The following is a 27,931-nucleotide window of genomic DNA, read 5'->3' on the forward strand; positions in this document are numbered from 1 at the left end:
AGTGGAGCTAGAGTCCTAGATTTCATATCTTGCTGAACCACTGTAGCACCTGAGACATGGCCTAGGTTCACTCTCTGACGTACAGGAGATGCTGATCTCCCACAGAGTCAAAGACTGTGACTCTTCAGTAGCTCAAGCCCCCAAGAATAGTAGGATGCTGCTGTGGCTTGGGCTCTAAAGGGCAAGAAGCAGTGTGATGATGACTGTTTCCAGAGAGGTGCTGCCCTGCAGTAGCTATGACTCTGAGCAGGGGTCCTCAAACTCTTTAAACAGAGGGCCAGTTCACAGTTCCTCAGACCATTGGAGGGCTGGATTGTGGGCCCCGGGACAAGTCGGCTGCTAAGCAGGGCAGGCAGCGGCAGCAAAAACACCCGGTGGGCCAGATAAATGTCCCCACATGTGGCCAGATGAGGACGCCTGCTCTGGAAAGCTAGTCCAGATCCAGGGAAGGCAGGACGTTGTAGCTATTTGGCCCAGTGGGTGGGTAGCATGGTTCAGTCAAAGCACTGTTTCCCTGTGGAGTGGGACCACATTAGCTCAGTCTGTTGGGGGCACGGCTTCTCTATTGGACTGGGCCCGGTTTCAGTGGGGGCAGGGTGCCACATTGGCTAAAGTGCTGAGAGGCATAGCTGCTCCTCTGGCCCTACACTCCATGTAACCAAGAGAAAGGGCACTACAACAACTGGGATGGGGGAGATGGAGTGCCTCCAAGGCAGCTCATCCTAGTTGGGTAGAGAGCTGTAGCAGCTCGCCTAAGGAGTGATGTGCTACCGTGTGTGAGCTTTGTATAATACAATGATGGCAGAACCTTAGGGATGAAGGGGTGCAGTGACTACTAGTCCCCAGAGCAGGATGCATTCTAGCAGTGGCTCCAGTTTCAAGGTTGTGTAGTGCAGTAGGAGCTTGGGTCACAGGGGACAGGACCCAATGTGGGCTCCTCGGGAGTACAGCATGTGTGTGAACTTAGGGAAGCTAAGCTAGGCTGAGAGGCTGTGAAAACTGCAGGACTCTCTAGCTGTAAAGCCTGCAGGCATCCATGACAGTGTTAGAGGGGTTTGAGGGCCACAGGGAGAAATCCCTTCTAGTTCTAAGCTGATTCCCACTTTGGGGAGGCGGTGGCAGAGACAAGATGTTTCTTTCCTTTATGCAGCCATCCTGCGTTTCTGTGCTCCATGGGGGTTTTTACCACTCCCTTGCTATACTCCTGCACTCTCCTGTAGTCAGTTTGGTTGAAATGTAGTTGTTTGTTTGCTATTGGGTCTTTTTTGTGGAGGAATAAGGAGTAGGCACCTCTAATGAGCTATCTTGCTGATGTCTCCCCTTCATTTTTTAGGGATAATATTGCTGGATACAGAATTCTGAGTTGCTGGTTGTTTTGTTTTGTTTTGTTTTTCCAACACCTTAAATATTTCACTCCTCTTTCTTCTTCTTACATGTTTTATGAGTAGAACTCTGATATAATTCTTATCCTTGCTTCCCTATAGTAAGGTATCGCCTACCTTACCAGCTTCTTACAAAATTTTCTCTGTCTTTGATTTTTCTGCAGTTTGGATATAATATGCCTAGGTATATATATATATTAACCTGGTTGATATTCTTTGAGCTTCTGGAATCTGTGGTTTTGGTGCCAATCATTAATTTTGGAAAATTCATCGTTACTATTTTCATATACTTCTTGTGTTATTTTCTTTCTTTCTTTTCTTTTTGGTGTTGCCGGTATGTGTGATACCTTTTCTAATTGTTGCACAGTTATTGGATAGTGTATTCTATCTTTTTCAATCCTTTTTCTTTTTGCATTTCAGTTTTGGAAGTTTCTGTTGACTTTTTTCAAAGTCACTGATTCTTTCATCAGCTATGTCCAGACACTTGATGATTTTTCATTTCTGTTAATGTTTTTAATTTCTAGTATTTTCTTTTTTATTCTTCCTTTGAGTTTTTTCTTTTTTTTTTTTTTTTTTTTTTGTAGAGACAGAGTCTTACTTTATCACCCTCAGTAGAGTGCCATGGCGTCACAGCTCACAGCAATCTCCAACTCCTGGGGCTTAGGCGATTCTCTTGCCTCAACCTCCCAAGTATCTGGGACTACAGGTGCCCACCACGACACCTGGCTATTTCTTTGAGCTTTTATCATTCTGTTTATACTACTCATCTCTTTTTGCACATTGTCCATCTTTCTCCTTAGAGCCTATCGCTTATTAATCATAATTACTTTGAATCCTTGGTATGATAAACATCTCTGATATATCTGAGTCTGGTTCTGATACTTGCTGTATCTCTTCAAGCTGCATATTTTTTGTATGACTAATAATTTTTTTGTTAAAAGCTAGATATGCTGTACTATGTAAAAGTAACTGAGGTAAAGAGATGTTTAGTGTGAGGTTTTATGTTTCTCTTGCTAAGAGTTACATTATATTTACTGTTGCTGAAGTTATAAGGCAGGCATTTCCTCTGGTGTCCTTGTTTTTGTCTTCCCTATCATCTTTGTGTTGTTCTAGAGCAGGCATCCTCAAACTACGGCCCACGGGCCACATGTGGCCCACCTAGGACATTTATCTGGCCTGACGGGTGTTTTTGCCACTGCTGCCTGTCTTGCTTAGCAGCTGACTCATCTTGGGGGCCCTCAGTCCAGCCTTCCAATGGTCTGAGGGACAGTGAACTGGCCCCCTGTTTAAAAACTTTGAGGACCCCTGCTAGAGACTTCTTTTTAAGTAAGAGCTGAGGTGTGTAGTTCTTCCCTTGTATTTTCTAGTCATTCTGTAGGAGCCCTGTCAGTGTGCTGGTGTGGGTGGGTAGGGTGGGGGTATTCTGTAGTCCTGTGATTAGCTTTCAGGATTTTAATGAACTAGTGTTCCTGAGCTATGACTTTCCTGGGTGCCTCTCAGCACCACAATCACCTTAACCAAGACAAGAGGGCAAAGAAGGGTGGAGTTGGGTATCCCCTTCCTCCACAGAGAAGGCTAGAGTGGGCTGAAATTGGGTATTTCACTTCTCCCAGGTTGGGTAGGCTCTAATAAAATAGTATCCCTTGAGGACAGGTGTGTTGGTTTTCTAGGGTTGCCTTAACAAAGCTCCATAAACTGAGTGACAACAGACATTTATTATCTCACAGTTCCGTGGGCTGAAAGTATGAGATCAGGTTGTTGGCAGGACTGGTTCCTTCTGACAGCTCTCAGAGGAAGATCTGATTTATGCCTCTCCCCTAGCTGATGGTGGACTGTTGACAGTCTCTGGCATTTCTTGATTTATAAAAGCATCATACCAACTTTAGTCTTCTTCACATGGTGTTCTCATATGTGTTCAAAATTTCCATTCTTATGAGGACACCAGTCATATTGGATTAGGGTCCCACCCTACTCCAATGTGACTTCATCCTAACTTAAGTAATTACATCTCCACAGACTCTATTTCCAAGGGTGGGGGTGGGGAGATGTAGAGGAGCATATCACACCAGGCGAGAACAGACTGCTGTGGGTTCATTTGAATATGGCTACTTCTCCCCATGCTGGAATCACGAAGGGATTTTCTTCTGATCTTCACAGTGAGAACCTGATGGGCCTCCTGGATGTAAACTCATGAAGTATGGGAATGCTCGACTAAGATTGGTCCCCCTGAAACTTTAACTCTCGAGCTTATACAGAGTGAATCTTCAGTAATTTGCCAATTGCACTTTTAAGTTTCCTGCACTGGTACTGGCTCCAGTAGCCACAGAACCTCCTGCTGGGCCGCTGCTCCACTGAACTGTGATTTCTCTATATCCACCTTATTTGAGGGGGCTGGTAGTTTGCTTTTGCCCTCAGTTCTCTAAGGATCTAAGAAAAGTTATTGATTTTTAGTTTACTCAGTTTTTTTCTTGTTATGAGGATGGGAATGATCATTTCTAAACTACTTATGAATGTAAATTCATTCCATAATACACATTACTGTGTGTATTATGTTATAATTTCATACAGATTTCATACACTGCCTATAGTCATCACATTCAAAGCATTTTAGCATTAAACTAAAACCCAGAAGACTCTGTTCTATATATGTTCAGAATTGTATATGGGTGTCATGATAGATTTGCAATAGTCTGACCCAGTGTCAATTCTGAAACAATTTCTGGAACTGTTTAATCGAAACAGTGTCTCTGTGATGGGGTCGCAGAACTGACTGTCTTGTATCACCTGAGGGAGAGAATGGCAGAGAATTTCTCACCCAAACCTAGAAGTGCATCAGTTTCAGTATTAAGCGGAGATGCCAGAGCCTCTGTCTTTACAATCATGGCCCAGACAGCGCCTGCTAGTTTGATAACCAGCAGATTTTAGTGTTGAGGAAAACTTTGCTTTAGGAAGAAAATACACAATGAAAATGACTACATCATTCTTATTACTAATTGTGGTACTTCAAAAAAATTGTTTTAGATACCCTAAAGTTATTGATGTAAGTCTGTATAAAATGGGAAAGATCTAAATAATTTTTACACCTGATACGTTTATGGAGCTAAATGATTCTTTCCATCCCAAAATCATTAGGCTTTTACTTCTGTTAGTTTATAAAGTCCATTCTTCTTGCCTGTGCAGGAGTACAGTCAAAACAATAATTTCTTTTTCATGAAGAGTAGATAAATGACAAAAATTTTGTTAAGATTTAAAGGTTTATATTTTAAAACTTGACTTTAGTCAAGCTAGTAAAATGGAAAGTGTCCAAATGTCCTAAGGCCAACTACCTTAGATCGCTGTTCCATCAGTTTGATGTGGCTGAATCTTTGGCAACAGATGAATGGTGTGCTTGTTTGCTTTGGTCTGTGCTTTGTAAAGTTCATAAGGTTATAAGGGATCGAGGCTGTTCCTAGATGAGGGAATATTGGCAGCTATGCAGAATGTGAAGGGTCATCAAAGAGAACAAAGAGACCAAAGGATGCTACTGAGTCCTTCCTGCCAGATGACAGGTTTCCATCTAAGCCAGCAGCACTTGTTAGGTCTGTAGACATTATTGTGTGTGTGTTATATTACAATTTCATACAAATTTCATATGCTACCAACAATCATCACATTTAAGGCATTTTTAAGGCAGACTGGCATATTCACTTATGTTTTGTTCAGTTGCCACAGGATTATGGTGTGGCATTTTTATCATGGAATGTGTATGAAAAACTAAAATTGCATTTTTTTTTTTTAATTTAGTTGTCATTGTTGTTTTTAGCTGGCCTGGGCTGGGTTCAAACCTTCCAGCCTTGGTGTATGTGGCTGGTGCCCTACCTGCTTGAGCCACAGATACTGCCCTAAAATTGCATGTTAAAGCCTTGTAAAGCAACTGAGTTTGAGTGAAAACCATAGGGGAACATTTTATTTACTCTCATGCATTGTAAGTGATATATCTGAGTTCTCCATCTATGAAGGTACTGAGTTGTCATCAGTGTGCCACCGCGCCCAAAGACTGGAGATCTGGATGACCAGAGAATTCAGTTCAGATGAGGCGTAGTTGTCCCAATAAGGTGCTGGAAGAGACTGTAAAATCTTCTTCCTTAGAGACATGGAAGAATAATCTAGACTGGCCCATATTAGGTGCAGTTTTGAGAATGAGGGAGTGGGATTAGATCAGCCTTTTTTTATTCTAGTGCAATTTTTTTCTTCATCAAATATTAGGAAGTCAGAATTTTTAATTTTAAAATCCTTTTAATGTAAGTTTTCTAATATATGTGCATGTCTGTAACTGTCCTTTACCAGAAATGGTTCGGTGTACAAGGTTATAATTTAAAATGATTTTTATAACCTGAGTAAGAGTGGATAGAAATATTCTCCATCCCCAATTTTAGGGTGGGCAAGTATATGACAGAGAGAGAGGGAGCACATGGGAGGGGCAGGAAGGAAGGAGAGGGAGAAGGCACACACATGCTTTCTTCTAAAACTGATGGAAGTTTTCAAATTTAAAACTTGAAGTTTTCTCTCATTTACATATATTTAATTGTCTGTATTCTTTTAGCCAATGCTGTTGTTAAAATAGATTTGTAAAGGACTAGATATGGTTTAGGTCTAAAATAACATCTTAATGGCCACTTGGGAAAGCAGGTAGTTAATAGAAGACTAGAAAGAATAGCTTTAGGAACTGGATGTAAGAAATGGTATTTATGTGCAAAGTTGGTAAGCAACAGGCAGAAATGGATATAAATTCATTAATGTTATAGCTTATTTAATAAAGTTTTGATTACGTTGTTGTTATCTAATCATTTCCCATCAGACACATTATTTCCCCCACAAATGAATGCATCAAAATCTATTCATTTGGGTAATTTGCTTGGTGTGATGCATATTCACAACTTCAGTTCTTGTAAATGGTTCTGTCAGTAAATGTGGGAGGAATTAAGTACTGTGATTCATGCTTAATCTTAATTTGCTCCATAGTCTTGCATTTATAAGCTATATTAACAGAAGTCTAAGATAGATGAAATACTGTTAATAACAACACCTACAATTTGGCATAAACATCTGTAAAGAACACTGGCTCACCTGAACGTGGAGAAACACTGGTTAACATTCCCATTCTCTTTTACCTAATAGTGTTCCCTTGAGGCACAATCTTGATCCCTCTGATGATAAATAGGAAAAAACAAACTGCTTTGATCACCAAAATGTGTAGGGGGACTTTTTTCACTCTCACTTACCAAGCAGTTCTCCAGTGGGCTCCAAGTGGGTGCCCTGCAGTTTACAGTTTAATTCAGTTCTGACACTGCCCACCTGTAGTTAACATCAGAACCAGGTTTAGGGGCTTAGTTCCACAAGACTGGTTCCCCCACTTCAGATGCCAAGCACAGACCACAAGTTTTGATCTGTGCTCCTGACCTACTGTGTATAAACTGGATTCCTTAACCCCCTCCTCAGGTTCTGTTAATCTTCTAAAGCAGCTTATATAATTCAGGGAAACACTTCACTTACGTTTACTGGCTTATTATAAAGGATATTGCAAAAGGTACAAATGAACTGCAAGATGGAAGAGATGCACAGGGCAGGGTGTGTAGGAAGGCTATAGAGGTGCACTACCCCCAGCCCCCTCCACATTTAGCGATCCAGAAGCTCCCCAAACCCTATCCTTTCGGGTTTTCGTGGAAACTGTTACAGACATGACTGATTACATCATTGGCCACTGGTAATAGACTGAACGTTCAGCCCTGCTCCTTTCTGCTAAGATGTGTGAAGTGAGATTGAAAGTTCTAACCTTCTAATCACATGGTTGGTTTCCCTGGCAACCAGCCCACCTCCTGAGGCTGCCTGGGAGCCCCCCAGCCCTCAGTCCTATCACTAACATATGGAAAAAATAAAAAAGTACCACTTCAGGCTTGGTGCCCCATGGGTCAGTGGTTAGGGTACCAGCCACATACACTGAGACAGGTGGTTTCGAACCCGGCCCAGGACCGCTAAACAACAATGACAACTGCAGCAACAACAACAAAAAAATAGCCAGGTGTTGTGGCAGGTGCCTGTAGTCCCAGCTACTTGGGAGGCTGAGGCAAGAGTAGCACTTAAGTCCAAGAATTAGAGGTTGCTGTGAGCTGTGACGCAACAGCACTCTACCAAGGGTGACATAGTGAGACTCTGTCTCAAAAAAAAAAAAAAGTACCACTTCAACGATACCAAGGGTTTTAGGAGCTGAATGGCAGGAACCAGGGGGCAGAGACCATATATATTTCTTTTGTTGTTTGTTTGGTTTTTTGCAGTTTTTGGCCGGGGCCAGGTTTGAACCCTCCACCTCCAGTATATGGGGCCAGCGCCCTACTCCTTGAGCCACAGGCACCGCCCCACCCCTTTTTTCCATATATATTTCTTAACATATGACAATATCATGGTCCCATATAGAGAACTACCATTTCCCTGGATTTATCCTGTGTATCCTCTGATTTCTCCAGTGTAGATCATCAGATAGGATTTATTCCCTGCTATCTGATATTATAAACCTCTCTTTTCTGTTTCCCTCTGCTGAGACTCCCACATACCATTCCCACTCAGTTTAATTCACTTCAGTGTGTATTTACTGAGCTCTATTTATCATGTGCTAAGCCTGTGTTAAAGTTGGGATGACAATGATGAATACAGCACAGTGTTTGCTCTCATGGAGTTTATAATGTAGTTTGAGGGTATAGACACTTTAGCAGGTCATTTTCAAGTTGTGTGGTAAAAACTGAGATGGTAGGTACCCCAGAGAATAACCAGTCATGGAAGTAAATACTATATATTAAAGGCAAATGTGAGATACCAAAAAAACTGAAAACTTGATTTTTTTTTGAAATTTATAGCCAATTTGAGGAGACACAGAATTAACCCATCAGCAAATACTGAAAGTCCCAAACAGCAAAAGCTACTTAGTTTATCATTCAGCCTTTGGTTAGAACTGAGTATCACAAGGTTTTAAATAAGGAAAAATAAGGCCCAGAGCCATGACTTACACCTGTAATCCCAGCCCTCTGGGAGGCCAATGTGGGTGGATTGCCTGAGCTCACAGGTTTAAGACCAGCCTGAGCCAGAGTGAGACCCCCCTCCCATCTCTAAAAATAGCTGGGTATTGTGGCAGGAGCCTATAGTCCCAGCTACTGAGGAGGCTGAGGCAAGAGACTCTCTTGAGCCCAAGAGTTTGAGGTTGTTGTGAGCTGTGACGCCATAGCACTCTATCGAGGGCAACAAAGTGAGACTTTGTCTCAAAAAAGAAAGAAAAGAAAAGAAAAATGTCCTGAATTTTCTAAATATAATCCCTTCTATAATTCAAGCCTCTTATTCATAAAAATAGGAGTGCTATTTACCATCATTTACAGAAAAATTATAAAATCCAAATCATTTTTGGAGTCCAGTGGTTCCCACCCTTTGGCTTTTGGTGCAATGCACGGGGTTACAGGTGTGCTTAGAGACTGATCCTTCAGCTCGTGGGGCAACCAGACTCCTGTGTGAGCAATCTTATTTCATTCCAGTGGGCTTTACAAATAGCACCATTTTCTGCATACCATGATATCTGAAAAGCTGGAAACTACTGCTTTAATCTTTTTTCAAAAGGCTAGCTTCCCAAGCAATCACTTTTATATCTTAGTAATCCCGTCCCAATTCTTTATATAAGGAGCTTTAGTTGAAGAATTTTAAAGAGAAGATAGGACTCTCAGAAGGAACTGACTTCTTTTGAAACTACAGAGGGAAATGATTCTTAGGTCTCCAGAGAGCAGTAGTTGATTTCTTTAATCGTTCCTTTGGCCACCAGTAGTTCAGTACCCAGCATGATGAGGTTAATCCTCTACTTCCAAAGCATTGGTGTAGGCATTATGAATAGTGGGCTTTGGGAGTAGCTGGCATACAAGTTAAATAGACTCATGAATATTGTGTATCTTACTATTCATCACTTTTTAATTTGTTTTACTAGTAACCAAAAAATTAGCCCTTACACAGGCAAGACACTGGTTGGCTTCAATAATTCATTAGTGAGAAGATGCATGGTGTCTGCCTTCACAAAGTTGGTAGTCATTTAGAGCAGCAGTCACCAACTTTATGGCACCAGGGACTGGTTTCATGGAAGACAATTTTTCCACAGACCAGTGTGGGTGGTAGTTTCAGGATGATTCAAGCACATTACATCTCCACCTCAGATCATCAGGCATTAGATTCTCACAAGGAATGTGCAAGCTGCATCCCTTTCCTGTGCAGTTTACGGTAGGGTTTATGCTCCTTGGAGAATCTAATGCTGCCACTTGTCTGTTAGGAGGCAGAGCTCAGGTGGTGATGTGAGCGATGGGGAGCAGCTGTAAATACGGACGAAGCTTCCTTGGCTTGCCTGCCCTTCCTCCTGCTGTGCAGCCCTGTTGCTACCAGGCCATGGACTGCCTCTGGTCTGCAGCCTGGGAGTTAGGTCCAGAAGTTTTAGAGAACACAGGTAATTAAAGAGGTAGTTGCAATGTGATATGGTTGATGCTCTGAGGAACATATAGAAGAGACAGTTACGGAAACTGGAAGATGGTTTATTATAGTTACTTTCCTTTTTTATTATAGTTACTTATAGACTAAATTATTTAGACTGAATTGAGTGGGTCTTCTTGTTTCTTTCAGAGCAAAGCGTAACATTTGGTGTGATTTAGAAGAATCTCACTGAATGTTACTTCCTTAATTATCCACTGTAACCTGAAAAGTATTGCTTCTTAAAATGCCTCTGATGTATGGTTTCCCTGAGTAACCTAAGAAACACTGGGCCTTTTAATTCACATTTTTGTTTGACTAAAAGACAGTCCTGGCTTTAACATAATATGCTTTGTACCTGTAGCCTTTAATGACAGATGTGATTAAATAATGCTGTAATTTGGTATTCTCTTACCTTCTGTATTTTTAGGGAAGGTATGCATGTAAATCAAGAATCGCTGCAAATATCTCCCTGCATTACAGAACAGTTCATTGAGCTATTATGTCAGTTCAACCCAAACCAAGTTATAGAAACGCTGCAAGTTCTTGAGTGCTACCGCCTAGAAGAAACCATTCAGGTAAGACAAGAACAACAGTGCAGAAAAGACAAGAGTAAACTTTTTCTTAACAAGTCTCATTTGACAGATGAGCAAAGTGAAGAGGAGAAAATATAATTTAATTTTTAACACTCATAAGTTCTTAGTTGAGACACTCCTGAAAACAAAAGTTTAGATTAACAAGATTAGATTAAGTTCAGATTAACAAGAAAAAAACCAGCAGTTTACTGACTTCTGCCTGTAACCCTAGCACTCTGGGAGGCTGAGGCAGGTGGATTGCTAAGCTCAGGAGTTCAGACTAGTCTGAGCAAGAGTAAGATCTCAACTCTACTTAAAAAATAGAAAACAAAGCTAGTCAGGCATGGTGGAGAACACCTATTGTTTCAGCTACTAAAGAGGCTGAGGCAAAAGGATGATTTGAACTCAAGAGTTAGAGGTTCTATGAGCTATGATGCCAGGGAACTCTACCTAGGGCCACAGAACTAGACTCTATCTCAAAAAAACAAAAAAGAAGTTCACTGACCCATGCTGTACTCATAATGTGGGAGAGGCCTCAGTTCAGAACTATCTCTCTCAAGGCAGTGGTTTAGGAGCCTTGCTCGATATTATTTTAACAAAGAGCCGTAAGTCCTATAGTGACAAAACAGAGGCAAGAGCAGTTCCAGTCTTGTGAAGGGTGGAAATGTGGGATGGTAGTAAAATCTGTTCTCAACGTTTCTCTGGTGCCTTCTTTAAGGCAATATAAGTAAGTGGTATCTCCAGTAGGGAGATTCATGTCCTGCCATGAGGCAGGTAGAGGTTTGAGGCAGAGAGCTCCCCTGTGTTCTCAGTGTCTTTAACTTAATAATACTTAATGTTTGGGGGAGAAATATTTTGGTTTCCTTCAGTCCCTCCTTTGAAACTTTACTTTTAGAAAATTTCACATATTAAAAGCCAAATTAGTAGCTTTGGAGAGACTCAAGTAAGAGGTGTTAAGATAAGAGTTTGGCAAATGGAGAGAAAAACATAGATTGGAACAAGGAGAAAGGAACAAAATTGGGTGCATGGTTTCTTATCAAATCAGTCTCTTAGATGTGAAAATAGGTCAGTTCAAGAAAATAGTTTCATTTCATTTTAAGAGGTGGTGGTATTCCTCTTAAATGAATAATATTCCTCTTAAATGAATTTCCATTGAATTTCATGCAAAAATAACAAAGGTTAATGTTTAGAGCAGTCTATAAGATAATCTGTGAATCTGGAGGGCAGTTAGCTAAGATTTCTATGATTCTGTTTGAAATATCTACAGTTGGGGTGGGAGGAGGCAGTGGCAATCTGAGAGATTTTTCCTGAATTGCAGTTTGAATCAGGTGTTGCTATGAACTTTCTGTCTATAAATACATTGTCATGGTGATTTTCCCAAAGTTTATATGAAGCCATCTAGCGTTAATTTATAGGGCTTCAGGAAAAGCACGATTTAATTTCAGGGAAACTAAGTCAGAAAAATGGGAGGAAAATATATATTAGTTTAGAGAGTTGTAGTCAGATACTGAAGGAGGAAACTAAAAATTTAGGATTTAGTTCAAATTACAGGTAAATAATAAAATCTAAAAAAAAGAGCTAAAATCTAGTAACAAATATACTCTTTATTTTTTCTGAAAACATAATTTTTTCTCCAGCTTCCCATTTTTACTAAAGATAATTGTAGTAAGTACAATTTATTTGCAAAATAAGAATAATCTTGTTGAATTTGGCCTGATTATTTACATGAGTACTAAAAGAATAGTTACTGACCAAATAGACTCTAAATCAGCTGAGTTAGAATTTATAAGGAATCTCAGATTAGACTCTTAAAAGTTTCTTCAGGTTAGAAAGGCAAGCCATAGACTCACCATCAGATTTTACCTGTAGTACCTGTGTAAATTCTTTTCTTGAGCTTCTCAAAATATCCTGAGGTTCCTGGGCCTGTCAGAACCATTCTTTACTGACTCTAAGGCTAGGCACCCTGTAAGGATCCATATAGACAAAGTACCAGGCCAGTTTTTCCAAAGGCTTTATTGGCTTCTTAAAGTTAAGCTTAGTTCCTAAAGCATTCTGGTCATATCTGAGAATACTACATCCCAGTCAAAGCCTGGGTAATATAACCATTGTTTCCAGTTGTCCTGCTACAGAGAGAACAAATTCTCATTGAGCTTAGGTAAATAACTATATTGCCATAAAATAAGAATACTCACAAATGGTTTCCAAATTCTGGAAGGATCATGTAGGCAGAAAAGTAAATGTTCCACTTTCACTCATAAAAGTACACTTTACCAAATTACTGTGAAAGTTTCATTATGTACACAAACACACACATTATTTTTTTAATCTCTGGAAAATAAAACATAAAAAGAATCAACAATGTTTCAAACAGCAAAGTCATAAAAAATTTATTTCAGTCCTGTGTAATTAATTCTTGTTTTGCTTGAGTCCACTTTTTTTTTTTTCCATTACAGTTTTGGAAAATTTTGCCCATTCTGGAGATACAATCTCAAACTTGTCAGAAGCTTGTATTCGAGAGTATTTATGCAGTCTTTTCCATGAGCCTCCTTAAAGCTGCACCACTTTAGAATTTGCAAAGAGTTTTCAGAAAAAAAAGCATCAAAATTAAGCAAATAACTGTGGACAAGATTTAAAATGGCCATGGTTAAAGACCCAGTTGTCAAGGGAAATTGGTTATTTCATGTAGCCTATAATAATTTAACATAAAACCCCCAAGTATGACTGGTAACATATACTAAGCTGTAACAGATTTCTAGGACTCTTGTTCAATTTTGTAACACATTTTAATAATATAGCCTTACAAATATAACTCAAAGAAGGTTAAACATCATTTCCTTTTTTTTCTTTTGAGACAGGGTCTTGATCTGTTACCCAGGCTGGAGTGCGATGGTGTGATCATAGCTCACTGTAGCCTCAAACTCTTGGGCTCGAGTGATCCTCCTGCCTCAGCCTTGCAAGTAGCTGGGACTACAGGCATGCACCACCACACCCAGTTAACTTTTATAACTTTTTGCAGAGACAGGTTCTCACTGTATTGTCTAGTCTTGCCTATTCTTGAACTGCCTATTCTCACTGTATTGCCTATTCTTGAACTTCTGGGCCTCATGTGATCTTTCCACGTTGGCTTCCCGCAGTGCTAAGATTATAAGCATGAACCACCATGCCCAGTGTAAACATCATTTCTTATTTGACAGTGCTTCCCATATAATTTAACATATTAAATAAATGGATTTATCGTTTCTCTTTTGACTGCTTCACAGACCTCTGGAGCATCCTAAAGATAGTTGGTGGTTAAAAAAGACTTAATTTTAGAATTGGAAATTTGATTTGGGGAAGCCTGTCAAATGTGTCAAATTTTTAATACAGTTGATCAAAATAGGATCACAGCTCACTGTAAAGTAATGGTCATTCATTTAGCTAAAGTGATAATTAAAACCAAAATGGAGACTCACATATGAAGTTAACTTGTATAACATTAGAGGTAGTTAGTGGTAGCACCTGAGCTTGAACTCAGATGTTCTGATTTCCATAGTACAAGCTCTTAATTATTGTGACAAACTGATTCCCTATTTATTCTATGAAAATGAGCTCTATAGAAATTGTTATTAATCAAACTTTATAGAAATTCTAGTCAATTCAGTAAGCCTAGAAAAAGGAATGTAATGAAAATATTGAAAGGAAAAGATCAAGCTCTTGTTTACAAATATTGGTGATTAGATAGTCCTATTGTGCCATAAAACTTAATGGGCTAAATAGCAATTCAGTAGCTTTAACGCACTCATTACCTTGATTTTCTTCCCTTATTTCTTCCTGTTTCCAAATAAAAGTGTGTGTAAGTGTGTGTGTGTTATTTCCTTTCCTATTCTGATGACATAAAGGATACTCTTTTGTGTAAGTTTTATAGTTTAATTTCTTACATTTAGGCTTTTAAACCAAATGGAATTTATTTTTGCAGGCTGATTAAGAGAGGGATTTATATCCTTCTTTCCACATTATGACTCATGGCCCATGTGGCATTTTATTATCCTTTTCTCAGATTTTAATGCCATACTGCTATATACCAAACTCCCAGATATACCTAATCTGCTTGTGGGTTCTGTTCTGTTCCTTTGGTCATCTTTGTCTATACTTGTACCACACATTTTAATGAATGTAGCTTTTAATAGGTTTATTTGGAAAAAGAATTCTCTCTCCTTATTCTTTCTTCTTTGAAATGCTTTATCTACCTTTGGCCTCTTACTATTCCACATCAATTCAGAGATCACATTGTCAAATTCCTTTAAAAGAAATGAACCCTCTGGAGTTTTAATTGAAATATACATTGAACTTCTAGCCCAATTCAGGGAGAACTGACATCTCTCCTCATTCAGGAGTATGGTTGCATTTTTAAAATGCCTGTTATGCACTTTGGTGAGGTTTTATAACTTTTATATGTGGCTTCTGTACATATTAAATTTGTCCATAGATACTTTATAGTTTTGTTAACATGGTGCAAGAATATTTTTTGAGATAACATTTTTTTATTGATAGCTGCTGCTGTATTAGAACATTAATAGTTTTTGTGCAACCAGGCTGAATTCTTTTTAAGTTCACATAGTTCCTAGATTTTTTTTAAGGGGTTTTCATTCTGTTACCCAGACTGGAGTACAGTAGTGTGCCTAGTTCACTACAGCCTCAAACTCATGGGCTCAAGCAGGCTTGCACCTCAGCCTCTCAAGCAGCTGGGACTAGCTGGGAAGTGCCTGCCACCAGGCCTGGCTAATTACTTAATTTTTTGTATATTCGGAATTATGCTATATTCCCCAGGCGGGTCTTCATCTCTGGGCCTCATGTGATCTTCTATCCTCAACTTCCCAAAGTGGTGGCATTACAGAATTGAGCCACTCCACACAGCCAATTTCAAGATTTTTTTTTTATGAAATTATGTTTTCTAATAATAACAGCAAGGGCTGTTTTTTCATCCCATTCTTAACAGTTTTTTCTTTCTCTTAACAGACGGCTAGGAGCTCTAGGATATTGTTAAATAGAAGTAGTAGTAATGTGCCTCTGACCTTGTTCCTGATTTAGAAGACAATATTTTACATTAAGTAGGGTATTTATTATAGGTTTTAATAGGTGACTTAATTATTAATTTAAGAAATTCTAGCCTTAGTTCTGGTAAGAGTGTTTTGTTTTATTTTTGTTTTTGTCACGAATGGGTACTTCATTTTACCAAATGTTTTTCATGCATTTATGGATTTTATCATGTGCTCTTCTCCTTTGATCTGTTAAACTTTTAATGTGTTATTTGTGCCTTTCTTTTTTCTTCTAAGCAAGCATTTTTCTACTATATTAATCTTTTCAAAAAAGCTACATTGGAGTTTTGTTAAGCCTCTCTATTGTTTGCTTTCTGTCACTTTCTGTACTTTTTGTCTTTTACCTTCTTAAGAACTGATTTTTCCCCTTTTTTACTAATTAGAAATTTTTAGTTTATTATTATTAAAATCCCACAAGTTGATATGCAGTGTTTTGATTGTCATTTTGTTCTAAATATGTGCGTATAATTACAGATGGTCAGTTTCTACGTTATATCATCACTCATCATCTGTATGTATTAGCTTTTCTCCCCTGGCTATACCTCCTTCAGGTGTGTGACAGTTTCTTAAATAAATAAGTGAAAAAAATGAATGAATTTTGTTCAGTTAGAAATGCCAAATGAACTGCTGTAAGACTAGAAAGTCAAGTGTTTACAGTAGGTTATAGTGTAAAGAAGCAAATCACTGAGGTACGAATTGGCTGTGTGTTATCATGTGACTTCTTCATCCTCAATGGGATCATCCCACCCACAAATAATATTTGTGAACAAAAATGTTTATCTTCTCTTTTTTTCTCCTAGATTACTCAGAAATACCAACTTCATGAAGTCACCGCTTATCTTTTAGAAAAGAAAGGAGATATTCATGGCGCCTTCTTAATAATGTTAGAGGTAACATTTTACTACAGTTGCTTCATCTTATTTCTTTTATCTGTCCCTCTAACCATTTGTCAAGCCATCTTAATTTTTTATGTTTCAAAGTTAGTTGCAGACAATAGTGCATTTTACCTCTGCATATTTTTATCATGCATGTCATTGACTAGAATATTTAGTATTTAGTATTTCTTTGTGGTACTTGTTTTTAAAGGTACAATTTACATAAAGTAAAACAAACATGCAGTGTGCCATTTGATGAGTTTTTAACAAATGTCTACATCTATGTAACCCAAGTCCCTAACAAGATAGAGCTCACTTCCTTCACCCCAGAAAGTTCCCTTCTGCTCCTTCCTAGTCAGTTACTGCTCCCATCTCCCCACCCTCTCAGAGAAAGCCACTCTTCTGGGTTTTTTCACCCTCCAGTAGCTATTATTTTATGTGATTCTTCTTTCACTCAGCAAAATACTTTTGAGGTTTATCTCTGTTATGGCGTTTTTTTAGTACTTTTGTCCTTCTTTTGCTGCGTGGTATTTAATTGTGTGGATGTACATTGAATTATTTATCCAGTCTCCTGTTGATAGATACCTGGGCTTTTTCTGGTTTTTAGTTGTTATGAATAAAGCTACTATGATCACTCTTGTACAGGTCTTTTTGTACACAAATGTTTTCGTTGCCTTGAGTAAATACAAAGGAATGGAATTGCTGAGTCATGAGAGAGTTGTATAAGAAATTGTCAGACCTCTTTCCAAAGTGGTTGTACCATTCTCACCAGTTTATGTGTAATTAAGGTGACCAGATTTTAACATTGGTAAAGCGGGACACCATGGTGGGGGCAGGGGCAGGGCCTGACAACAATACAAACTTTGATAAGCAGTACTCGATAATCAGTTCTCAACAATTATTTGTTATTATTAAAGTTTAACATTATAAAATTAACAAAAATAACATAAAATGCATATCCTGGCGAAATAGCCACATGGCAGCCGAAAACCGTATATTCCCTTCCTGTTCTCCCATGTTCCCTAGCTTATCGTGCATTCTTTCCAAAAATCGGAGCTTTTTTAAAATGCCGCAGGATGCAGGACAAATTGTTAAAAATCAGGACTGTCCCGCCAAAAGAGGGACGTCTGGTCACCTTACTGGGGGGCCGGGGGAGGTCCTACTTGTTTGTTCCAGACAGTTGGGTTCCTTCTGAGCTAATTGTCCTTGCCTAGAAGCAAGGGAGGGAACCAGTCTCCTTCTGATACCTTGCCCAGGAGGGGAGTAGGGAGTTTACATTAGCCTTTTCATTTCCAAATGGAGTTACGTTAACCTCTTCATTCCCAAATGGAGTTACATTAACCTTTTCAGCAGCCAAACTGTATATTCCCTTCCCATTCTCCCGCTGTTCCCTAGCTTGTCATGCATTCTTTCCAAAAATCGGGACTTTTTTAAAGCGCCGCAGACACGAGACAAATTGTTAAAAATCAGGACTGTCCTACCAAAAGCAAGACGTCTGGTCACCTTATGTATAATAGGTTTTTGTATAAGAGTTTTGCTTGCTCACCATTCTCACCAGTGCTTTCTGTTCAGTAAAGTTTTAAAAACTTTTTGCATCTAAAAAAATTATTACAAAACATACAATATAAAGACTACCATATTAGCCATTTTTAAGTATATAGTCAGTTACGTTAACTATAGTCATATTATTTTACCATTGTCACCACCACCATCTATTGTTAACATACTTTCAGCCTCCCACTCTGAAACTCTGTACCAATTAAACAATTACTCCCCATTCTCTGACCTACCTCCGATCCCTGGAAACCACCATTCTGCTTTCGGATTCTGTGAATTTATCTACCTCCATGTACTTCATGTAAGCAGAATCAAATAGTAGTTGTCTTTATTTTGGTAGCAGGTCTTCAGGGTTCATCAGTGTTGTAGCATATACTAGAATTGTTTTCCTTTTTAATACTGAATTATATTCCATTATATGTAAATATCCCATCTTATTTGCCCAGTAATCCTTCAGTGGACAGCTGGGTTGCTTCCACCTCACTGTGGATAATCCTGCAATGAATATGGTTGTACAAATATCTTTTTGAGTCTCTGCTTTTATTTTTGGGAGATGTGTACCCAGAAGTAGAATTGCTGGATCAAAGAGTAATTCTATTTTTATTTTTTGAGGAACTGCCATACTATATTCCATAGCAGCTGTGCCATTTTATATTCCTACCAGTAATATGCAAGGGTTCCAATTTCTCTACATTCTTGCCAACATGCTTATTTTCTGGTGGTTTTTTTTTTCTTTTTAATAGTAGCCATCCTAATTGGTGTGAAATGTGAAATGGTATATCAGTTTTTTTATATTGTCATCTTTCTAGGAATAGATTAGATGTATCCTATTTATGTCAAAAAAGTGTTCTATATTAGCTTCTAGTTTGTTTCTAGCCACAAGGTTCTAAAACAGGCCAAGAAGAGTAATCAGCAGAGGCTTTGTGTAGGCACCTAATCTCCTTTAATCTGTAAATTACCCTGACATCTCTTTTTTTCCTTGCCATTTGTTGAAGATATCATGCACCTAGTTATAAAGAATAAGTAAAAGTATTTCTGGTATAGATGAGAGAAGGAGAAGCAGGAGATCCCCTAGGAGAGTGATTTTCAACCAGTATTCCATGAGAAGGTCTTTGATGTGCTGCAAAAATTTTTAAAGATCACATAATTAAATTATTTTCAGGCTCAGCGCCTGTGGCTCAAGCGGCTAAGGCACCAGCCACATACACCTAAGGTGGCAGGTTCGGATCCCCAGCCCGGGCCCACCAAACAACAATGACAGCTGCAACCAAAAAATGGCCAGGCATTGTGGCGGGCGCCTGTAGTCCCAGCTACTTGGGAGGCTGAGGCAGGAGACTCGCTTGAGCCCAGGAGTTGGAGGTTGCTGTGAGCATGATGCCATGGCACTCTACCCAGGGGGATAGCTTGAGGCTCTGTCTCAAAAAAAATTTTTTTTCAAAAGAATTTCAAAGTACAGTAAATATATTCTTTTTTTTTTTTTTTTACTCCTTTTGTTGATCTACATAATTTAAGTGTGCTGTGGAAGTTTAACTACAGGTTCAAGTGTGTTGTGAGATTTAAAAAAAAAAAAGGTTGAAAAACACTGCCCTACGTGTGGGAATACAAAGAAATATGGACCACTGGAGAGCACCAGTAGCTTTTCTAGAGCTCAGCTATACAGTACATCAGCACGTCAGGCTAGAAACACGCTACAAGCAAATATGGACAGATTTTATAAGACACACTAAAGAATTGTGGCTTATGCTCTTGTCACTTGGGATCGACTGAAGTTGTTAAGCAAGGCTTCATGTTGTTAGCTTCATAAAGACTGCTCTGGAGACTGGGATGATGGGGGCCAGGATGAAGAGAAGGGAAAGAGAAAACTGAAAATAGAGAAACTTGCAACAGTGCAAATCAATGCAGACTTGAAGTGGGTGTGGCAGTGGTGATGGAGAGAGGAGGAGAGCGGATTAAAGAAGTTAATGATCATTTGCATATTGTACAAGGTGAAGGAGCGAGAGTAGTTGATGATTTTAGCTTATTATTTATGATTTAAAATTCTATCACATTTAGCCTATAAGGAACCCCAAGAAAAGGAACAAATTTTAAATAGAAGATATATATTAGTGTCAGTTTTAGCGTACATTAAGAAGCCATTGGAATATTAAGGGTGTCGAACAATCTAGAATTTAATAAAACAACATCCAAGCCTATGCCCTATGCTGTGGTGATAGACATGTCATGTGTTTTATTCCCACCTACCTAACCCATGCCCTTTCCTCACAAGTCAGTATGAGTTTTATTCTTTTATCCAAGGCATTCAGGGGTAGGGAACCTTAAGTCTTCAGGTTCCCTAAATCCTGACCCTCATTACTGTGCCTAAAAATTGTCAGTGATGACTGTGGTGGCATAATAGAAGCAGAAGCAGGCAGAATAAGTACCATTTTGTCTTTTGGGTCCCTTTCCACACAGCTGTCTATAGTTTTTATATATATAGGATTCACTTCTGAATTATAGTAAAGGACCATTCTTAACCTTGTGGGTTTGGGGCGGGGGGGTTACCTTTAAAATATGTTAATTCAAAGGCCATTGTGGGAAGATGACTTAAGGCAGGCATTCAGGCTTGGCAACACAGTGGGGCCCTGTCTCTGCAAAAAATACATATGGGTATTTATATGTTTGGTGGGCAGAAATGTAAAGTGTTCCTTTTAATTCTTGTTAAAGATAAACTCTTTTTATCTCCTTAGCAACTACAGAGCAAACTTCAAGAGGTAACACATCAAAGTGAAAGTAAGTTCTTGAGTGTAGTATATAATTTTTTCCACCCTGTACCTCATGTTTTAAAATATGTTGTTTAGGCTGGGTGTGGTGGCTCACACCTGTAATCGTAGCACTCTGGAAGGCTGAGGCAGGTGGATTGTCTGAGCTCACGGGGTTCAAGACCAACCTGAACCAGAACAAGACCCCATCTCTAAAAATAGTCGGGTGTTATGCTGGATGTCTCTAGTCCCAGCTACTTGGGAGGCTGAGGCAAGAGAATTGCTTAAGCCCAAGAGTTTGAGGTTGCTGTGAGGTATGATGCTACGGCACTCTACCAAGGGCAACAAAGTGATACTCCATCTCAAAATAAGTAAATAAGTAAATAAATAAATAAAATATGTTGTTTAATAAGGTGAATTTATTAATACATTGGCATATCTACATAATTTACTGTTTATCCATTTCAGTATGAATCCAAATTCAAGAGTTCATAACAATATTATAAACTGCTATAGCTTTGTGATGCTAATTGTGAATGGAGTAAAATATACAGAAAATTAGGTACTATTCATCAGTTAAGTTATCTTTTTGGTTATTCTTTTGTACTTATGGTTTGGTTATATTTAAATGAGTTACTGCCAAAAATTATTTTAGGATTATTTCAATGTGTCAAACAATAGCAAATTAGCCAATTTTTTATAATGAATTTACATCATTTTAATGCAAAATAGTAAAACTTGACAGTTTAGAATCTTGAGTGGCTTTGTCACAGACACATGGATTCCACTGACTACCTTCTGATTCTTCCAGCTCCCTAAACTGAAAATCTATACCCATTAGGCAATAACTCATCCATTTTGCCTTCCCTCCTAGTCACCACCAGCCCAGGCCCCTGGCAGCCATCATTCTACTTTGTGTTTCCACCATTCCTTTTCTGAATTTGATTACTCTGAGTATCTCATATGAGTGCAGTCAGACAATGTTTGTTTTATGACCAGCCTGTTTCACTTAGTGTAAGGTTTGTGAATGTTCTGGCATGTGTCAGAATTTCTGTCCTGTTGAAGGCTGAGTAATATTCCATCATGTGTGTTACTGTGTCTAGTTCATTCATCTTTTGATGGTTACTTGTGTTTCTTCTGTTTGGCCATTGTGAATAAAGCTGCTATGAACATGGGCATACAAAAATCCCTTCAAGACCTGGGTTTCAATTCTTTGACGTACATAGCCATCAATGGGATTGCTGGATCAAGTAGTAATTCTATTTTTAATTTTTTGAGGAACTTCCATACTGTTTTCTGTAGTGGCTGCATCATTTTACATTTCTACAAGTAGCACACAAGGGTTCTAGTATCTTCACATCCTTGCCAACACTTTTTTCCTGGTTTTTTTTTTTTTTAATAGTAGCGATCCTGATAGTTGTGAGATAGTATCTAATTATAGATTTGATTTGCATTTCTCTAATGATCAGTGATGTTGAGCACCTTCCCTTTTTTTTTGGCTATTTATCTTCTTTAGAGAAATACCTGTTCAAGTCCTTCGCTCATTTACTCAGGTGGTTTGTTTTCGTATTTCTTGACAGTTTCAAAATTGCTCTCCTGAAAGATCAGGGAATTACATGACAGGTGATTTTTATTTTTAGGTAATCTTACCTCTTTGACATATGTTTCTTTTGTCTACACATTTCCCTAATTCTCTATAGATTTTTTGATGGTTGTGTCATAGATGTTATAGTCTGTTTTGTGTCTTGATCTTTTCACATTATTATATAGAATCTTCTTGGAACCTCAGTAAACAGTTGATTGACCTTTCTGTATTGATAGAGACTTGGACTATATTGATTGTCCACATAGACACTTAATTATTATTTTTATACAATCAGTATGGGTTCAATCATTTAGATAGATTTGTTGTATTTTATGACATTTTATTTTTAAATTTAGTGCTACAAGGACAACTTTTCCAGACAATACACGAAAGACAGAAAATTAAGACTATTTCCCCAAAATCATTACAATGATTCATAGGTAGTATGTCTAGAGATGCCATTGTTTTGAATTCCAATGAGGATTAATTTTCTAGTAATAGTATCATGTCTGCCATGTACTTTCAGATTTAGTTTTGGCAGCATGCTTGAGACTTTTTGGAGGATTTGCTAATCGTAAGACATTGTGCTTAGTTCCTATGGGCTATACACAGACTACTAAAGCACTACAATCTCATGAAGGAAACAGATATATAAATAAAAACTTTTTTTTTTTTTTTTTTGAGACAGAGTCTCACTCTATCACCCTCAGTAGATTGCTGTAACGTCGTAGCTCACAACCTCAATCTCCTGGGTTCAAGCAATCTTGCTTCTGCCTCCTGAGTAGCTGGGACTACAGGCATCTGCCACAACACCAGCTAGTTTTCTTCTTATTTTTAGTAGAGACAGAGATTTCAGTCTTGCTAAGACTGGTATTGATTCCTGAGCTTAAGCAATCCCCTCCTCAGCCTCCCAGAGTGCTAGGATTATAGACGTGAGCCAGGGAGTCCAGCCTCTTTTCTTTTTTTTCCAGTCATAGTCTCACTCTCAACTCTTGGGCTCAAGCAGTCCTCTTGCCTCAGCCTCCCAAGTAGCTGGGAAATACAAGTGCCCATCACAATGCCTGGCTAATTTTAGAGACAGAGTCTCACTCTTTCTCAGGCTGGTCTCAAACTCCTGAGCTCAGGCAATCCTCCCTCCTCAGGCATGAATTATCATGCCCATCCTAAATAAAAACTTTTAATGCAATTGGAATGGAATGTTATAAAAGGTACCATGAGAGTGGAAAAGGAGTATGGATACTTAGGGAACTATTTGTTACCCAGGAATCAGAGTTTTTTGGGAGACATGCAGAAAGAGTGGAAGGACGAGTAGGAGTTTGATAGACAAAAGCAGGGAAAGGATGTCTAGGCTGAGGAGAACATCAGCATGAAAGTGCCTGGCCAGTAACCTCAGGGAGTAAGAAATAATCTGAGCACAGTTAAATGACAGTCTTACATTCGCTTTTTAAGAATTAGGAATTTTTAATGTTTTTTGTTGTAGGGAGTGATCTGGACGTTAAATGTCTTAGAAGAGTTTGTTGCAGTAGCACGATGAGATGATTAGGAGCTTTGCCAGGGTAGAAGTTGTGTGTGTTATGTGAGTGTGGAAAGTAGAATGAGCAAAAATTTGTAGTTTATTTGAATGTGTGGGATAAAAGAGAGGAAATTTCAAAGATGATTTATAAACTGGTTGACTCAGAGATGATGACTCCATTAACTTAGTTTGGAAAGGGGAAAGGAGAAGCAAATTTGAATTAGAAAAATAAGCTGGATTTTGCACATGTGAAGGTCAAAGTAGGCCCAGGCGTGGTAACTCACACCTGTAATCCTAGCACCCTGGGAGGCCGAGGCCAGTGGATTGCCTGAGCTCACGGATTCAAGACCAGCCTGAACCAGAGTAAGACCCCGTCTCTAAAAATAGCCGGGTGTTATAGCAGGTGCCTGTAGTCCCAGCTCCACGGAAAGCTAAGGCAAGAGAATCTCTTGAGCCCAAGAGTTTGAGGTTGCAGTGAGCTATAATGCCACAGCACTCTCCTGAGGGCGACAAAGTGAGACTGTCTCAAAAAGAAAAAAAAATTCTATAACGTTTGGCCTATTAATGAGATGAATGTCCAGGGTCATTAGAAAATTCAACATGCAAATTGTGAACAGAATAAAGGCTGGAGGTGTGTATTCTAAGTTATTAACAAAGGTGTGAGAATTGAAACTATAAAAATGTCCAGAATCATTGAAAAAAGGAAAAGAGAAAAGGGCCTCAGATAGTACCTTGAGGGAAGACCCACATTTAAGAAATGGAGGAAGAGAAAGGTGAAGGATAATCTCTCCGCTCACTAACCCACAGGCAGATGATTAGGTACTTTTTCATAGCTAACATATATTGAAATGTTGAATATGATGTGCTCTGTATGTACTGTATATTTAATTGATTTAATTCAACTGAATTTTAATCACTTTTTAGTGTTCCCAGGAATATAAGACTCCTAAAGTAATGTTAATGTCAAACATTTATATGGGAAACTCCTATTAGATAGAATGACCCTGTTTTTAATCTACTAAACCTGGTATCAGGTTTTATGGATGACTATATAATAGAAAACAAAAATGATGCAAATTTAAAAAGGAATTTATTTTTTCACAGAAACTCTGAGATTATCCTTAATACATCCTTACATGATGTTTATACTTTTTCTTAATCTAGATACCAAAGAGGATCCCTCACTGAAGGACGTTGAAGATACTATGGTAGAGACGATTGCTCTTTGCCAGAGAAATTCTCATAATTTGAACCAGCAGCAGCGAGAGGTAGGAGAATGACTATTTAGACATTTAAAAGCCTGTTCTTGTCTGAAACTAGGAATTAATTCTACTTCCACTGCCCTCTCAGCCACCTGAGTTTAATTCAACTGAATTTTAATCACTTTTTAGTGTTCCCGGGAGTATGACTCCTAAAGTTATTACGAAGAGTGTGTGGCCTCATTGTTCTTACAAAAGGCTTTATGTTCTTAGATCTGACTAAGCTGCAAAAATGAAGGTGCATGAATACTAGATTTCTCTGTTCTCTTTGGAGTGAGAGTTTGTGTATTCCATGTAGTGTTATCATTGATGTGTCATCCATTTATCGTCTCTCAGTTCCCTGTGGGTGAAAGTGAGCAGGAACAACAGAAGGAAAGCTCTCAAGAGATGCAGAGAAAGCTGAGAAAAGGTCAAGGAAGGGGCAGTGCCTGTGCCTCAAGAAGTAGGGCACTGGCCCCATATACCCAGGGTGGTGGGTTCAAGCCCAGTCCAGCCAAAACTGCAAAAAAAAAAAAAAAGGAAAGGTCAAGGAAGGCTATGGTATAGTAGTTCTCAGCCTTGGTCATATGTTAGCGTAACCTGGGGAGCTTTGAAAAATTACATTGCTCAGGCTATACCCCAGATCGATTAAAGTCTCTATTCTGGGGCCTAGACATTAGTATGTTGTAAAGCTCCATACATAATTCTCATGTGCAGCCAAGGTGGAAGCACTGCTTTATCAGATCCCAGATGACAAGGGAAGAAATCAAAGTGAAGGACGTATAGTTGGGTACCAGGTGCAGGAGGGAGTTGCAGAAGTGAAGCACAAACTAAGGGGGTGAGATGTGATTTGACAGTTATATTCTGTAGTCAGTTTAGAAAGTTAAGTTATATCATGATATGGCTTAATACCTCTTTGCTGCCCTTTGGGCTTGGGCCATTGACTTGCCACTGCCTGGGTTTTTGAAATGGGAAACAGGGTTAATTTTTTATATATATTTAGCTATGCTTGTTATAATGAAAATAATAAATCTTGACATATTTTCTGTTTTTATGAGATGGGTAAGTTTCTCCTTGAAATTTCTCTCAAGGAGTCTTCAGGATTACAAATTATAAAAATTCTTTAGAATATAAATTGTGTAAGACAAATTTATATATGGATGTGAAATTTTTTTTGTGAAATGGTACCAACTCAGCATTTTTTAAAATTTTGGAAAGAAGTTTGGAGAATACCCAAGGAACTAAAAGTAGACCTACTATTCGATCCTGCAATTCCTCTACTAGGTATATACCCAATGATCAAAAATCATTTTACAACAAAGACATTTGCACCAGAATGTTTATTGCAGCCTAATTCATAATTGCCGAGACATGGAGACTGCCCGAGTGCCCATTGACCCACGAATGGATTAACAGTTGTGGTATTATATACACCATGGCACACTATGCAGCCATAAAAAAAGATGGAGACTTCACATCTTTTATGTTTACCTACATGGAGCTAGAACATATTCTTCTTAGTGAAGGATCTCAAGAGTGGAAAAAAAGTATCCAATGTACTCATTACTACTATGAAATCAATATATAATCACCAACACATTCATATGAATGGGAAAACATAGCTATAGTCCAGAAAGTAGGAGGGAAGGGAAGGGAGAGGGGAGCAGGGGGGGAGGTCGGGAGGAGGGAGGGGAGGGTATTTGGGGGGGACTTTACCTAGGTGCATTAAAAACTAACACTATTAAAACACTATTAAACCACTATTAAAATGTACAATAGTACATTTAAAAACTGTTAAGAGTATAATTGTCTTACCACAACAAATAAGTAAGCAAGATGATAAATGTATTCATCAGTTCAATATAAGCATTTCACATTGTATATCAAATCAGTACACTGAACCCCATAAATGCATCAGTGTACACAGTTATGATTTAATACAATAAATAAATTAAATAAAAACAATTTAAAAATTATACAGAAAGTTACACAGAAAAATGTTTTTAAAATTATAATATATTCATCCATCACCCAGAATTAATCATTATTATTTGATAAACATCATTCTATTTTTTGTCTGCCCCAATTTTAGAGAAATAGAATCAAATAATGCTTGTTCTTAAAAATACAGTACTAGTCTCCTACAGGAAGCTTATGTAAAACTGAAGAATTTCTTTTGTTGTTGGTTTTTTTTAATTGATGATAAGTATGTACATATTTATGGGTTATATGTGATATTTTGATAGTTGCATACAATGGGTAATGATGAGATTAGAGTATTTAGGATAGCTGTCACCTCAAACATTTATCATTTCTTTCTGTTGGGAACATTTTAACTCTTCCCTTGTACCTATTTTGAAATATACAATAAATTGTTAATTGTAGTCACTCTACTATGTTATCTTTTTTTTTTTTATTGAATGGTAACTGTGTGCATTAATGCACTTCAGAGGTACACTGTGGGATTTTCACACACAATCCGAAACACTTCCATCAAACTGGTTAACATAGCCTTCATGTCATTTTCTTAGTTATTGTGTTAAAAAATTCATATTCTACTCATAGAAAGATTCACTTGTACCCTTGTGAGATAAACCACAGAGATGATCCCTCCAATCCTCCTCCCTCCACCCATTCCTCCCTCCCCTCTCCCTCCCCCCTCCCCGTATTCTTAGGCTATTATTAGGTTATAGCTTTCATATAAAAGGTTTAAATTAATTTCATAACATGGGTGTGTACACTGGAAACTTTTTCTTCCATTCCTGTGATACTTTTCTAAGAAGAACATTTTCCAGTTCCATCCATGTGAACATGAAGGATGTAAAGTCTCCATCTTTCTTTATGGCTGCATAGTATTCCATGGTGTACATATA

The 27,931-nt window shown here is 38.4% G+C and overlaps 1 protein-coding gene across 1 annotated transcript in view; it reads left to right on the forward strand.

Annotated features, from left to right (window-relative positions):
* The window catches only part of VPS8 (VPS8, CORVET complex subunit), a 271,667-nt gene that overhangs the window by 158,182 nt on the left and 85,554 nt on the right, over window positions 1–27,931 (forward strand). The window contains exons 36-39 of the mRNA XM_023508657.1: window positions 10,333–10,480; window positions 16,353–16,442; window positions 20,711–20,753; window positions 24,985–25,088. Coding sequence (XP_023364425.1) covers window positions 10,333–10,480; window positions 16,353–16,442; window positions 20,711–20,753; window positions 24,985–25,088 — 385 coding nt within the window. The remainder of the gene's footprint in view (window positions 1–10,332; window positions 10,481–16,352; window positions 16,443–20,710; window positions 20,754–24,984; window positions 25,089–27,931) is intronic.

Source organism: Otolemur garnettii, unplaced genomic scaffold (genome assembly GCF_000181295.1).
Source record: "Otolemur garnettii isolate 467f Iridium unplaced genomic scaffold, OtoGar3 scaffold00263, whole genome shotgun sequence".
Taxonomy (NCBI): Eukaryota; Metazoa; Chordata; class Mammalia; order Primates; family Galagidae; genus Otolemur; species Otolemur garnettii.